The sequence below is a fragment of the Corvus hawaiiensis genome, chromosome 5 (assembly GCF_020740725.1).
Source record: "Corvus hawaiiensis isolate bCorHaw1 chromosome 5, bCorHaw1.pri.cur, whole genome shotgun sequence".
NCBI classification, from domain to species: Eukaryota; Metazoa; Chordata; class Aves; order Passeriformes; family Corvidae; genus Corvus; species Corvus hawaiiensis.
Window position 1 is genome coordinate 31,267,957 of NC_063217.1, and position 13,903 is coordinate 31,281,859.

The 13,903-nt window shown below is 39.7% G+C and overlaps 1 protein-coding gene across 1 annotated transcript; it reads right to left on the reverse strand.

Moving 5' to 3' along the window:
• Window positions 1–1,946: 1,946 nt before the first annotated feature.
• FRG1 (FSHD region gene 1) lies at window positions 1,947–8,371 on the reverse strand. The gene is made up of 9 exons (XM_048303179.1): window positions 8,244–8,371; window positions 7,867–7,934; window positions 6,899–7,021; window positions 5,888–5,945; window positions 5,597–5,711; window positions 5,113–5,217; window positions 4,296–4,387; window positions 3,154–3,264; window positions 1,947–2,212 (listed from the first exon to the last, which is right to left on the reverse strand). Exons 1-9 carry the CDS (start codon window positions 8,303–8,305, stop codon window positions 2,176–2,178), a joined length of 771 nt encoding a protein of 256 aa, XP_048159136.1. The 5' UTR covers window positions 8,306–8,371; the 3' UTR covers window positions 1,947–2,175.
• Window positions 8,372–13,903: the final 5,532 nt, after the last annotated feature.

A 13,903-nucleotide genomic window follows, 5' to 3' on the forward strand; every position in this document is an offset into this window, starting at 1 on the left:
ATAATCCCATCTTTACTTCCAGCTATCTGAATATACTATTATGGGCTATGGTAAGAAAGACTCTGATTAAGTTGGTCTGATTAAGTTATTTCCTGAACATCTGCAACCCCTTTTGCTCATCTTTTATATCTGGGGCAGACAGTATTTTAGGGAATTTACTATCCTTGTCTAGATGCTTTATCATCTTCAGTACATTTTTAACAGGAGAAAATAAACAATGACTTTGGGAAATTAAAAACTCTCTCCAAATGCTCTCAAGACATAATGATGCCATTGTGACATTACGCAGTGTACTTTTTTTGAAGCCTCTTTGTGCTTCTGGTTTAGTTCTTTCACTGGTAAAGAAATTCTCAGTTTAAGAAAGTTATCTTCCAGCACCAGTCACCTTCTCTGACTATGGCTATTCTACTGTGTTCCTATCACTGGCTTGGCTCCAGGGCCCACACCAGTACCTTAGGCCCTCTATTTAGTTATCTAGGTTTCTTCTGTCAATTTTCAAAAACCTAAGAAGGAAAAAGCTTCTTAAGATGTTCAATTAAGTTGCTAACTGTACTGACAGCTGGTGTCGCTGATATTTAGCCCATATGTCCACCCTTCTGCTCTCCCATACTCATCTATCCAGTACTGTATTAGCACTCTCCAGATCTGTTCCTTCCCCCATAGGTAGAGCCTACCCAAATTACTTCCCCCTTTTCCTCTTGGTTTCAATTAAATTAAAGCTCCTTGTGCTAACACTACTGTCAGGACGTAGTATCTTCAAGATGACTCCATGAATACCTCCATTGGGAAAACATCCAAATAGACTGCTTATAGCAACAGTTAAAGACAGACACTGATCTTCAACGTTTTGTTATACCTTTGACTTCATTTTCTTGGGACCAGATTTCCAGTGAATTCCCCAGATCCCTGTTTCTGTGCTATCTCAGAACACCTTTTCTCAAGACTCTAGTGCATCATTAGTCCCAACATACAGGGCAACCCCATTGCTACTAAAATACCCTCATTCTCTGCAAGGCTGCCAGTCCCTTGCCAGTTCTAGTACTTCCTCTCCTGCTCGGGACAGTCTCATTTCATTTGCTCAGCCATTGCTTTTTCCTTCGCTTACTCATCACTCTGTGACAAACATGTCTCCCAGTTCTATTTTTCCCTTACTATCACTTATAGCTACTTGCAACACACTGTATTCTCCTATTTACACTAACATGAATGAAAAATTCCCTTTCAAGGGTAACTCTTGGGCTCTTATTCTGCTACTGAGCAGTCCTTTCAGCACCCTGCCCCACCAGAGCATAGATTTCTGCCTTCCAGGTGTATCCGTGTTTGAGTAATCCTTTTTGTGGGTTCTACCAGGCAAGTTTTTATTCAAACAACATAAATTGTTTTTGAAAGAAAAACAGATGCTGTAATATCAGTCTACTTCCACCATCAGCATTCACTTCAAGTGTATTTAAGATTCACAGTGACTGTGGATCAATGACACCTGCAATGAACTAGCAATAAATAGTTACTCTGGCCCACATCCTGCTCCTTGCAGTGCTGTCTTTTTCTCAGTGATTCTGGGAGTAGTTTTGGCAGCAGGCCACTTCCAGGACTGCAATATTCCAATGGTTTTTGTACATCAGTCACATTTCTGGGGAGGGACATGTAGCGTGGTACCTACAACAACAATTAGTTAATGAGCCCTAATCCCCAGTCCTAGACCAAACTAAGGAGCTTTGGAGAAAATAACATTTTTTCTCCCTCTCTTCCAAAGCAAAACTCACAGCTATGCTGCTTTTTTTATCCAAGAATTCCTGACTCTGGCCAGGAACATTTGCGAACAATCATCTATTTATTTCTAGAATTTGTCCTAAAGGCAATTAAAAGCCAGGGAACTTTCTCTCTGGACTAAATCAGTGTACAGTCTGCCTCCCAGGGCTTCAGTTATATGGCAGATAGCTTACCACTGTTAATGGATATACCTTTAATTTTTCTTGGAGCCACTCTCTTAATACAAGCCGAATATTCACAAGTGATACAGCTAATAAGATTTTATAACTGGATTATTAATATTTCAGAAAATTTTAATATAATTCTGAAGATACTTAAAAAATGCCTTAAATAAAAAAAAATTACAAAATATTTTACTCATTTTCAATTTGATGCTGCCATCAAAGTTGCAGAAGAAAATGGACGTCACTTGCAGTATCTATCTGCTTTCACTTTAGCTCTCCTGTATGGGAAGAGTGAATGAAACAAGGTTTAGATTCAGACCAAATACAATTACACCTGGGTGTTTTTATCTCCTCTAAGTGTTAAGAATGCATTGAAAGCAATTTTTCTTAAACTTTACTTCAAAGCACATAAAAAAGCCTAACAACACTTTAGATTTGTTAATTAACTTTGTTTTCCTAGGGAGATAGAACTGCAGTGTCTAAAGACAACCTCGACTTTCCCTTCAAATCATAATGATTGCACTTTGTCTCTTCTGAGGAATGGAATTCAGATTCAGTGTGATCTGAAGCTGACCACCTGTGAGAGCCCTGCAGTGTTCTCATATCACTTTCAATTATCAGAAATAGTTTTCTGCATTCCACTGACTGAATTAATGCAAATATTTATACTATACACTGATGTAAAAGGCTTTAAAAATCCAAGACAACTTCTTTAGTCTCAGCTCAGGGGGGAAAAAAAAGTATTCCCACTGGATAAGATGAAGACTGTCCTTAATAAATGCTCTTTCTCTTTAAAATGCAACTTCTGCCTCTCCAAAATGTGCTGGTACCACAGGTACTGAAAAATGTTAAAAATTAGCTCAATTTTTGTCATTAAAAACATCAATCCCTCAACAACTCTGTACTAAACAAACTGAACAACCTAGTTAAAGATTTCCAAAACAACTAATAAAGATTTCCAAAAGAACTAATTTACAGGTAAATTCAAACCTGCAAACTTCAGCTAAAGAAGTGAAAATCTAGATTTAAAAAAAAAAAAAAAAAAAAAAAAAAAAAAAAAAAAAAAAAGGTGGCAATCCCCAGGACTCAGGCACAACACTCACCAGCAGAAAAATGCTTAGGAGCCCATCCCTCTGAAATCTAGCCCTCTTTTGTACCTCAGGTTTACTGTAAGTCCATCTCCCAGTAGTTTTTTAATCAATACATTATTTCTAAGTACCTGTCAAGTAGCACTTCATGAAAAGTGCCTTCTTTCCTGGCTTTCCTCAGGGCTTTTGTATCTTCTTTGCTTATTTTAAGCTTTTTGTCTTGAAAACTTTGGAATTTCTTCCTGTAAGGGGGAAGACAAATCGTAAAGGACTGAAACTTCTTTAAAATGTTTTTCAACACAACAGCAGCTGTGGTAAGAATCTTAGCTCCTATTAAAACAGCAGATAACTGACCTAATAAAATCCAGCAAACCATCCCAGTACTAAGGTAGCACTAAGGCTTCTGTAGGTGAAAACAATCCAGGTTTTATTTTTTTAGCAGTTTAAGTAGGAATGAGCCCCTATGTGACTAGCATGAAGTGGTTACAAATTCTAAAGAGCCCCTTCTTCAACTACTAGCATAAGAAATCAGGGAGCAAAAGTGTACTGGATGTAGCTGCAAGGTGCTGACCGCAGGGAAGCTGCAGGGCTTTTCTCTATGAGAAAAGGCCAGGGGCTGCCCTGTGCTGGACAGAGCTGGCTCTCAAGACATCCACTACAGGACACAGGCAAATCCATCAGCAAAGCTAGTGGCACCTCTATGAAAACATATTTAGGAAAAGGCAAAATGCCACACAGGCAGAGAAGGCAAAAAACCCTAAAAGTGCAAAATGGCAGTGTGAACATCAAGCACAGAGAAGGAGAGGAAGGAGATGCTTTAGGCATCAGATCAGATATTACCTTCCAGCCCATGAATAAGACCATACCAGAGCAGGAGAAAAGTGGGAAAGGAAAGGAGTGGCTGAAAGAAACCACTGTGTATTGACGCATAGCTCATCCAGCTTGAAGGAGCAGGTGGAGGAGTCTGGAGTGAAGCTGAGCTTGGGAGATGGGAGAAGGAAAGGTGATGCTTTTACTTTTTGTCTTTCAGCCTTAAACCATTTAAAAAGAAATAAATTTAATTGATTTTTCACAGTTAACCCTGGGACACTATCTGGTACAGAATGTCTCCTTTATCTCAATTGATGAGCTTTCTCATCTTGTTTTCTTCCCTTGTCCTGCTGAGGAAAAGCGAATGAAAGGCTGGATGGGAATTTGGCCCTTCCACCAAAGATGGCCCTAATTAGAAGTGAAAAAAGGTACTTGAGTCTGTTAGCAGCTCTAAAGTACATACACATAATTGATTTCACACTGTTTAACGTTTCCTTTGTCTTCTTGTGGAACTTCATCTTTCTTCTTAGCCTCTCTTTCAGCACAAGTACGAATCTAATAATTGAAAGAAAAAAAGAAAAAACCACCAAAACACAATAGAAAACACCTGTATTTTAAATAACACAAGTTATAGGTTAAACATGACAACATATCCTTCCTAACAGAATGAGAGTCACAGTGACTTTTCAAGTCCTCAGTTTTCAAACTGGTCAACCAGAGACAACTGCAATGAAAGTAAGAGCTGCCCAAAATATGGGAAATGTTAAGTGTAATCCTTGATACTATGGTAAGACATAACTACCTTCATCTCAAAGGAGCACTATTACAGTTCTTAATCTTGGCAGGTACAATTCAGAGATTGACTTAAAAATGTTATTATTCTGACTCATTAGACAGGTATCTCTATTTGGAGAGACACATATATTTTCCATGTTCAGATAAAGTCAATTTTTAGATTCTCTTAAAAGATCTCCCCTTCTGCATCATTCTGGTAAACCCTTCTCTGTCCCTGATTCGGTCATAATTCCTCTCTTCTGTCCCAATCTGTTTAGAACTACCTGGAAGATGACACAGACTCTTTTGTCCTCCCGAGTGGTAAAGTATCTTCTTATCTCTACAGGAAGTACTGAGAATTTAGGCAGCCCTTTCTTGTGGCCGTATCACTTGACAGCTTATAGGAAGCAATTATAACTGTATTAACTGGAAATCACAGCACACAGACACCTGTTTATTTGAGTATTCCTGCCAATCCTGTATTAATTGTAGAAGTTATAGATTACCTTAATCATTTCCTCTTCCCCTGCAGTTTTGCTTTTGGCTTCTATGTCCCCCTCTTCATTACATCTAATAAAACGGCTGTTTGCTGCTAGTAACGCCATTTTCCTCTGCAGAAATAATATCACAATACATTTTAAGTGTTACAAGGTTGTATATAATCCTTGATTTATAACATTTATCCTCTACAATACACTAAAAGTCTCTGTAAATGTGTTTAGTTCTTTTATGCCTGGATACTTCAATAGCTAGTCACCAGACTTGCTGGCTCCTTCATTTTTAAGATGCTTATAGCTGCCAAAACGCAGCTATTGAAGTATTTAAAAACTTTCAGTAACACTAAATGCATTGCGGTTGGAAAATCATAAGTTACAATATGAAAGAGATTACAAAAAGCTTTTACTTCACTGATAAAAACCATCTACATAGATCAACTCAAAATACAGTCAAACACTGGCAACATCAAATGAACTATTCCAAACAGCTTACATCTTGGAAGACAGGTTCCCATTGCTCTCTTGATCCTATTGCATCGGAACGTCCAACAACAAGTCCGTCTGAATTGATACCAAGATATTTGCCGTAACCAGACTTGAGAGCAATCCTCAAAGAGAAAATGCAGGAAAACAATAAAGTGTTTTTAATTCACGCAATTCACAATATCCAACACATCACAAACACATTTAGTAGTAGACAATATATTTCACAAGGGTATTAAAATGTGCTCTCACAAAATCCAAAGATAACAAGTATCAAAACTTGAAACATTACAGTAATTACCTTGTATCAGACAACTTTACTGCTGTAAACTGTTCAGGAGGACTAGGGCCTTCATCATCTGAGGAATGAATTTTTCATTAGTTAAGTACGAAGTATAAATGTAAAACATTTTAGCCTAGTAATACTGCAGTATCAAAGAGAATTAAACATTGACCATTCCTAAATACTATGGAAAGTATTTATTTATTTAAAAATTCCTTTTTGAGCATTCACTTTTAAAAAAGCAATGCAGGTGCTCATTTATATTCATATATTTAGAGTGCTTAAAACAAGACACAAAACAAAGATGATCATTGTGTAAAGAAATTTATAGTTGAGAATGTTTTGTAATTCTCCTGGTGGCTTTGAAAACATTAATCTCCTTATAATGCTTCTTCTTTCATAACAAAATGCATTATGGTTCAGCTATGGTAACTCAACTCAGTATTCTAAAAGCTACTAGCTTCTCCATCCCCCAAAACCAAAACAAGAGAATTATGGCCAGTGTTGCTTTCATCTCACCCTGGAGATGAAACACACACACTGTCAGGGTTCTGGAACAGTGCGTGTCAGAGTCACAGCTCTCAAACTCAAAGAACAGGCTAATTGTCCCAGCACATTAGTAGTCCTCTTGTGCAGTGACAAACAAGTATATTAAGACAAGGATGCAGCAATAAGTGTTAAAACTCATCTGCCTTCAATTTCACTCTTCAAGTGACACCATAAACATTTTATAAGTTTTAATAAAAACTATACTGCTTTTTATCTAGCAAGTGGTATGGCCTTTAACAGGTCATCATCTCCAGTGCAGTTCAATTTATTACACACATAAGCCAGCATGAAACTAGATGAGTGAAACAGATTGATAGTCATTAGGTTTAAGTCATCTGCATGCTTTGGCTATAATTATTGCATTTTTTGTACTGAACTGGTTTTAGCTGTAACACTGCTTGCCTTGAAGTGGTGCTAGTTCTATGCTTTCAGGCATTTCATTATTAAAACTTTATTACTTTCAAATTGCCTGGAACAAACCTTTATGTGGTGCTCCAAGTGTAAACAAGCCATTGTCGAGGGCATGGATGTAAGCTCCTTTATCCATTTCTATAGCTATAGTTCCTGTAATTTCACCAAAATTGCTGACAGCCCACCAGTTTCCTGTAATACAAAACCATGACAGTTTATTAATAGAGTAATCACAACTTCTGATTACAGTAGCACAAGATTATATTTCCATGTCTTCTCTGGAATTTTAAGTTCTGAAGATAAAACTGCTATCTACCAATCTTTGTGCATTATGTTATAGCCCAGAGCCAATTTAATGGTTTTGCTGCTGCTGCTTCAGGAGGTCCTGCTCTTCTACCTGCTGACATACCTAGTTACAAGCTTCTGCGCTGTAACCCTTCTTTGTGTTAGTCCACAGACCAAGATGTTTCACTCAGCTGATGCAGCAAAGAGACACCTCGCAAGGAAAGTATTTTCTCCCTCTGGATCAGTCTCCTGAGTTTTGGGGTCATATCCATTTATTAGATTCTCCAGCACAACAGAAACAGAAATACTATTTCATCTTACTGTTAAATACGTGAGCTGTAATCCTTAGACTTGTTGTTCCAACCAATCTGGGTTTGAACATTTGACTCTTACAGAATTCTTCCAAAGCTAAAGGTAGCCCTTTCCATGTGCACAACTTAGAATTACAACTTTAACATTTTTTGAACAGTAAAATTTTCTCCTTGTATACTGTCTTACAGATATTTCCTACCTGATTAAGATAATAATACTTTTATTTTATTACTATAAAAATCTGAATCCATTCAATTGGTGTCTCAAGTTCCATCTGGAATCGAGGAAGATCCCAATTTACAAATAGGATGTTGTGAGAAATAGTTATACACTCTACAGTGGTTAGACTTGCTTTACAAAGTCCTATAACCACCTCTTTAGCTTCTGCCGTATCCCCTACAGTTTCCACACTGTCACATAACTTCTGGAGAGCAGCTCACCGACAATATCGAGCTGCTCTGCCGCATCCTCTTCCCTTTTCCGTTTCTTTTCCTTGTGCTTTTTCTTGCTGCAAGGGGAGATGCAAAGAAGTGAGAACGAGCCGCCGACCCGGCCCTCGCCCCGCGCTCTCTCTCTCTGGCACGGCCTCTCGCCCAGGCCCTGCGGGAGCGGGTCCCTGACCCCGGCCGGGAGCCAGGGGCTGCCAGCCCGACCCCCCTGCCCTGCCGCCGAGCCCCGGGGTGTCCCTGCCCGGAGGGAAGGCCCGGCCCCGGCCCGGCCTCACCCCCGCCCAGCCCCTACATCAGCCCCGCCGGGGGTCCCGGCCCCTGCAGCTGCCGCGGAGCAGGGGGGGCGCGGCGGGCAGCCCGCTCCTCACCTCTTCTCTTTCGACCCTTTGAGGACGAGCTTGGTGGATTTGACGCAGGAATACTCCGCCATGTCGGGGTACGAGCAGGGCGGGCGCACGGAGCCGGCTCCGCCCCTCGGCCGGGCGGGAGCGCCGGAGCCGCGGCCCTTCCTCCGCCCTGCGGTGGGCGGGACCGGCGGCAGCGGGCTGCGGTGGTCTCACGTGTAGGGCGCAGGGCACGGAATTTGAGTGGGAAAATAGAACAGGAAGAGTTTAAAATTACATTTAAAGAGTCTGTCCCTAGGCACCTTTCCCGTCCAAGTCTGGCTTGGCTCCTTGAGCGCAGTGCCTGCACTTTGCAGGACTGCTGGCAAAGAGCGCCAAGGAACGAAGAACCCACAGCATCTTCTACAGCCCGTGCGTGCGTGTGTATTGTAAAACACGTGGGCATCAGCAGAGCCCTCGGACGTGAGGGCAGTAAGGCCAAGGGCAGCAGACCTTGCCTCTGGCAGGGTTACACGGGAGCGGGGTACCTGGATGTGCTGGTGAAGGAGTAAAAGCTTCAAGGGACGCCTGTGAAGACCAGATGGGGAGGGGAGATACAGGTCGTAAGTCAGCCAGCTGTACCATGCTAGGGGTGAAATGAGGTATGACATCTTTTTTCCCATCCTGCTAGCCACTAGGTATTCCACAGAATAAAATCTATCTCAAGCTTCCCCCTTGGCGCGTAACAACCCTTTTCTCATATTAACTTAGCACCTTCTTAACAGGTACCAATACTCTTCCCTTGGGGAACAGCCTTACTAGCACATGTGTGAGTAGTGTACCAATAACAGTAGCATTTAGTCTTCAAAAATGTTGTTCCTACTTCACACTCATGGGAGGGGATTCGTGCCCAAAACGTTACCTGTTGATTATATTACCTGGTTAAATGAAAATTACTATCCCTACCAAGGCTTGTTGTACATGTTTTATGTGCACGTACAGAGGTGTTTGCATTGGATTGCTTCTTTTTGATAGCCAAGTTCATTTCCTATATATGCTTGCAAGTTTTCAGCATCTCAGAGGTATCTTCTACAAGTAAGAAATGAGAGTCGCATATATAGTTATGGCAAGGCTTTTAAAGTCACTGAAAGCACGGCCAGTTGATAAAGCTTGACTCCAGAGTTGGTGGATGACTGCAGGTGTCTTCCACAGATACTTTGATTGGATCCAGAACCCTGCCTCTTCTCACCAAAATGCTTTGAATTTCTCTCTGCATGCCTAAGATGACACTACCTCGGATTGTTATTTGTGAAGCTGGAGTAGTTACACTTGCCATGTAAAATGAAAGCAACAGTAATGAACTTTAAGGAGGTTTTGGCAAATCCCCCATTTTGGAGCTTTGGGGGCACTGAGTTTGACAGCAAAAGCAGCACCTGAATCAAGCTGCTGGTCCAGGTAAGTTCAGAATACTTTTTCTGTGTGGTTGTGTGTTGGATATGCTACTTTCCTGCCAGTAAGTAGGAAAGTACCTACACTCTGTAGGGTTCTCTTTTATGTTTCCATTTGTCCAGGAGCTGCTTATCCATGCATTCATTCTGACATTTTTGCCTGACTTTCTCTTTGTTGGGATGGGTTGCTCCTAAGCTTAGAGGAGGTGATCCTTGAATATTAACCATCTTTCTTGGGTGCTTCTTCCCTCCGGGGCTTTATCCCTTGTTACTCTCCCAAGCAGATCCATGAAGAGATGCGAATCTTCTTGCCTGAAGTCCAGGGAAGCCAACTTGCTGTTCACCCTCCTGGCTGCCCTAAGGACATTAAACTCCACCATTTTGTGGTCCCTGCAGCCAAAGCTGCCCTTGTGAGTCAAATTCCCCACCAGCCCCTCCTGGCTGGTGAGAACAAGATCCAGCATAGCACCTCTCCTTGTTGGCTCCTCTTTCACTTGGAGGAGGAAGTTGTCATTTTAGCCAATATATTCATATGTCTCCAGCCCTTTGGAATTCACTTCAAGCCAATCTCAGCAGTGAGCAATTTTAGCAAATACAGTTACAGCTGTATTTGTCTCTTACCATTAAGTACGTTTTTGCTGGTTCTAAACAGATATTCCTGTAGGGCAAATATTTTAGTAACAGGAATACGAAAAAGGAGAGAGCAATTACATTGAAGTCAGAAAAAAGCGTAGAGGAGATGAGTGAAGCAGGAAAGAATGTCTGTCAGCCACCCTACATGCTAACTTGCCCTTCAGTGGTTATTTTGGGGATCTGAGTTCTTTTTAGGCTTTGATTTTGTGGAGAGAAAACCTGCAGGAGTTCTTTTTGTTCTCTTAACTATAACTTTACAACTTTATTTATGATAGGTTCTAATTTTTTGACTGCTTAACTGTGCAACCTTAGTATTTATGGGGTATTTGCACATTTTCGTCAAAAGTGGGCCTGTGTTCACTGAGACCATGACCAGCACTTCATAGTACACAAGCACTTGCCTGAGAGGTCACACGAGAGAGGAAGAGGTAAGAATAAAAAACATTTATAAGATATGTAATAACTTTAAAGTAATTAAGAATTATCTAATTTGAATTTTTTATTATTTTTAACTTTAAAAAAACAGGAGCAAATAAAGCAGTTTATATTTGAAAATACATATATTTTTATTATATGATAGATGTGCATTTTGCTCTTTGTCCACCAGGTGTTGCTATAGCCACAAAAATAAACGTAGATTAAGAAGTCTGGGGGGAAAAGAAAGGAGGTAGTTTTATGTTCATTACAGATGACCCTTACATAATTGTGATCCTGAAGAGAATTATGCATGTGCTTACATTTTTATAGGGAACAGTCCTGGTGAGTTCTATTAAGCAGGTCATTTAGTGTAAAGTTGATCGTGGTTGCAAGCTTTCTTAGGATGGGCTATATCAATGATGTTTGCTATTTTCTTAATTTGCTGTTTCCCTTCTTCTGTTTTATGAAGAGAAAGTTGGAAAGACAGAATGTCAGACAATAAATATCTTATTTTAATAGAAATGTAGAATTTTTTAGACTCCCATAATGTAAGATATATTTTCTTGTTAATGAGTATAATTTTATTTAAAATTCATGTATCTTAGGTTTCTTCTTAAATTTAGTGACACCAGCAACAAATAGGCACCATTACAGTATATGCAGAGGATGATAAAAGCTTTTCCTGCAGGGCAAAGTGATGAAATCAATGTGAAAACTGTATCTAAAATGGTACCACTTTAGAAAAGCTATTGACTCTAATTTGCCAGTTAGTATTTTTGAAATTAAAACATTTCAAATATGTCCAGGCTGTGGTTGTTTAAAAAAAATATAACAGTTCATTTTCTTTATGGCATTGAAAAATAAATGGAGCCTTTGTGTTTGCAATTGTAGGAAACAAATCACTTTTTTAATGACTGGATTTTCCTGCCAGCTTGGAATTTGCCGCATGTGCATTTTATTTTGAATGCCTAAAGAGTGAAATCATTTGCTGTCGTTCATGCAGATGGGGCAGATTGACTGAGGTGTCATTTACAAAATGTGCACTTTCATCATTCAAGTTTGAAGGGGATCATTGCAAACAATGTTTCCCACAGAAACTCAGGACTGATGGAAGGGAAGGGCTGAGACTGAGCATCCATGGGTATAGTCTAGTGTCATAAGAGCCTGGACCCAAACCTGGGTGCTTTGGGGTTTTCTTCCATTATGTTTAGTTATGCTAGGAAATATTAAAATACCTCCCCAAACCAGAGAAACATGAATTAGCTCTCTTGATAGCCAAGTTGACAGATTATGTGCTTTTTTATCTCTTGTTTAGAAGTGTGGCCCCTTGTGAAATATCAAAGCTCTTGACTGATGTAACAGCCAAGATTGATATGGTTTTGTTTACTCATTTACAGAAGGAGTGAAAGCTGATGTGAGTTAGAACCAGAGCAACTATATTTTAATTTTTCCCCAGTGGAACAAAGTACATACTCTGGAATGTTGTGGTGGTTTGTCATAATGTTCAGCAGCAGTTGTGTCAGTGTTGAAGCATCCCCAGGACATGGTGGTGCATACTACAGTGGCATGACAGATGTAAATAAAAAGCTAATTTGATTCTTAGCATTTTTAATACTGCATACTGAAAATGGTTTTATTATAACTTCCAAATTTTAAATGCAACCAGAAATTACCTCTTTTTTTTTTTTAACCCGAAAATATTAGTGTTAGATTTTTAGCGCAGGTAAATAGATACTCTCAAAATTGCATTTCTTCTGCTCAGCTTATGGTTCAATACTTAAAGTATTTGGGAAATAGGAAGGGTTTTTCAGCCTGTTGGGGCAGGATGGAGCCCCAGCTCAGATCCCTCAGTCGTCACCATCACTGGTACAGAAACCCTGTGTTGGCTCTGGCTTCTCAGCTTCTTCTGCTTTGCCTGATCACTCCATCACTTTCCTCTGCTGTCACTCTGTAAAGTTTTGTAGTGAAGTTTTTCTAGCTGGCCAGACCTTCTCAATATCTGCTTCTCCAGACACTGAGATCCTGCTCTACAGTTTGTCAGTGAGCACTCACCAAAATCCCTTTCTGCTGGACACTGAGGGAATGCAAAAGAGAAATGAAAAAGTAACTGAAAATGTACAGTAGTTTCATGCAGATGCCAACTCTCTATGGTGTTTACTCAGACCTTCTGGTTTCTGCTTGTCATCCCAAATGATGCATATGTACTTCTTCGAATTCTGTTATTATTTTCTACTAATTGGTCTGGGTTTTATCCTGATGTACTAAGGGAAATTTTTATATGCATATAAACACTTTTGTTTCTCTGTCTATTAGTCTGTGTTTCTTTATAAATTTTTTTTTAACTGTCCAGATTTGTTAATTCTTAACAGGCACAATCACAACAATGTTTGAAATCTGGTGAGTTCTGAAACTGTTGTTAGGTAAGTAGGAAAAAGACCTGTAACTTCCCTGAAGAAGGGAAGGGTTGCAATATAAATTCCCATCTCACTAGAGATGGGAGAACACTCATGCAGAAATGAGTCTATGATAAGAAACTCCTAGTAAATCTAGGGCAGTAATGAGTGAACAATCAAACTGCATTCCTTCCAGTTCTTAAAAAAGCAACCTATTGCTCTCTACTGTAATTTCATTTTTTATGGGATGGAAATTTGATTCTGTAAGTTGAGCGTATGATTTTTGACATTTCCTGACAAATAGCTGGAATGTTTGATGCAAATGTAGCTGAAAATTCCTTTCCTTATTCACTGATACTGTATGGAAAATACAGACTCAAATACAGACTATAAATTAAACATGACAGAATTTTTGTGGGAAGTTACCTCTTTTGTGCTATGTGTTCATATGCAGACTTTTCCCTCTCTGGCGCACATTTTTTCTTGTCTCCAGTGAGCCTTATTTCCCTTGTTATATGTGGCTGAGTTTGTATCACATTAGGAAAGCCACAGGATCCATGGGGAAAGATTTTCTATTTCGTGTATATGTAGCGCTGTTGTGGTTGTTCTTTGTTAGCCTATAATCAAGTTTAATTTAAATACAGTTTCTAACTAGTTTGGGTTTTTTTAAATTTATTTAATTCAGTGTTTCAAGAAGGTTTTCTTCCTTTTTGTACTTCGTCTGTGATTTAGTAGGAAATAAGCAGGTGGTTGTGACTAGTTGGGAAGGTTGTACTCACCATCACAGCATTTCTTCTGAGAAGGGACTTACCAA

Coding starts and splice junctions, on each gene's coding strand:
- FRG1 (XM_048303179.1), bottom strand. CDS start 8,305: ATGGCGGAGTATTCCTGCGTCAAATCCACCAAGCTCGTCCTCAAAGGG. Junction 5,712..5,887: donor GTAAAGTTGTCTGATACAAG/GTAATTACTGTA, acceptor TTTCTCTTTGAG/GATTGCTCTCAAGTCTGGTT. Junction 4,388..5,112: donor GGGAAGAGGAAATGATTAAG/GTAATCTATAAC, acceptor TTCAATTATTAG/ATTCGTACTTGTGCTGAAAG.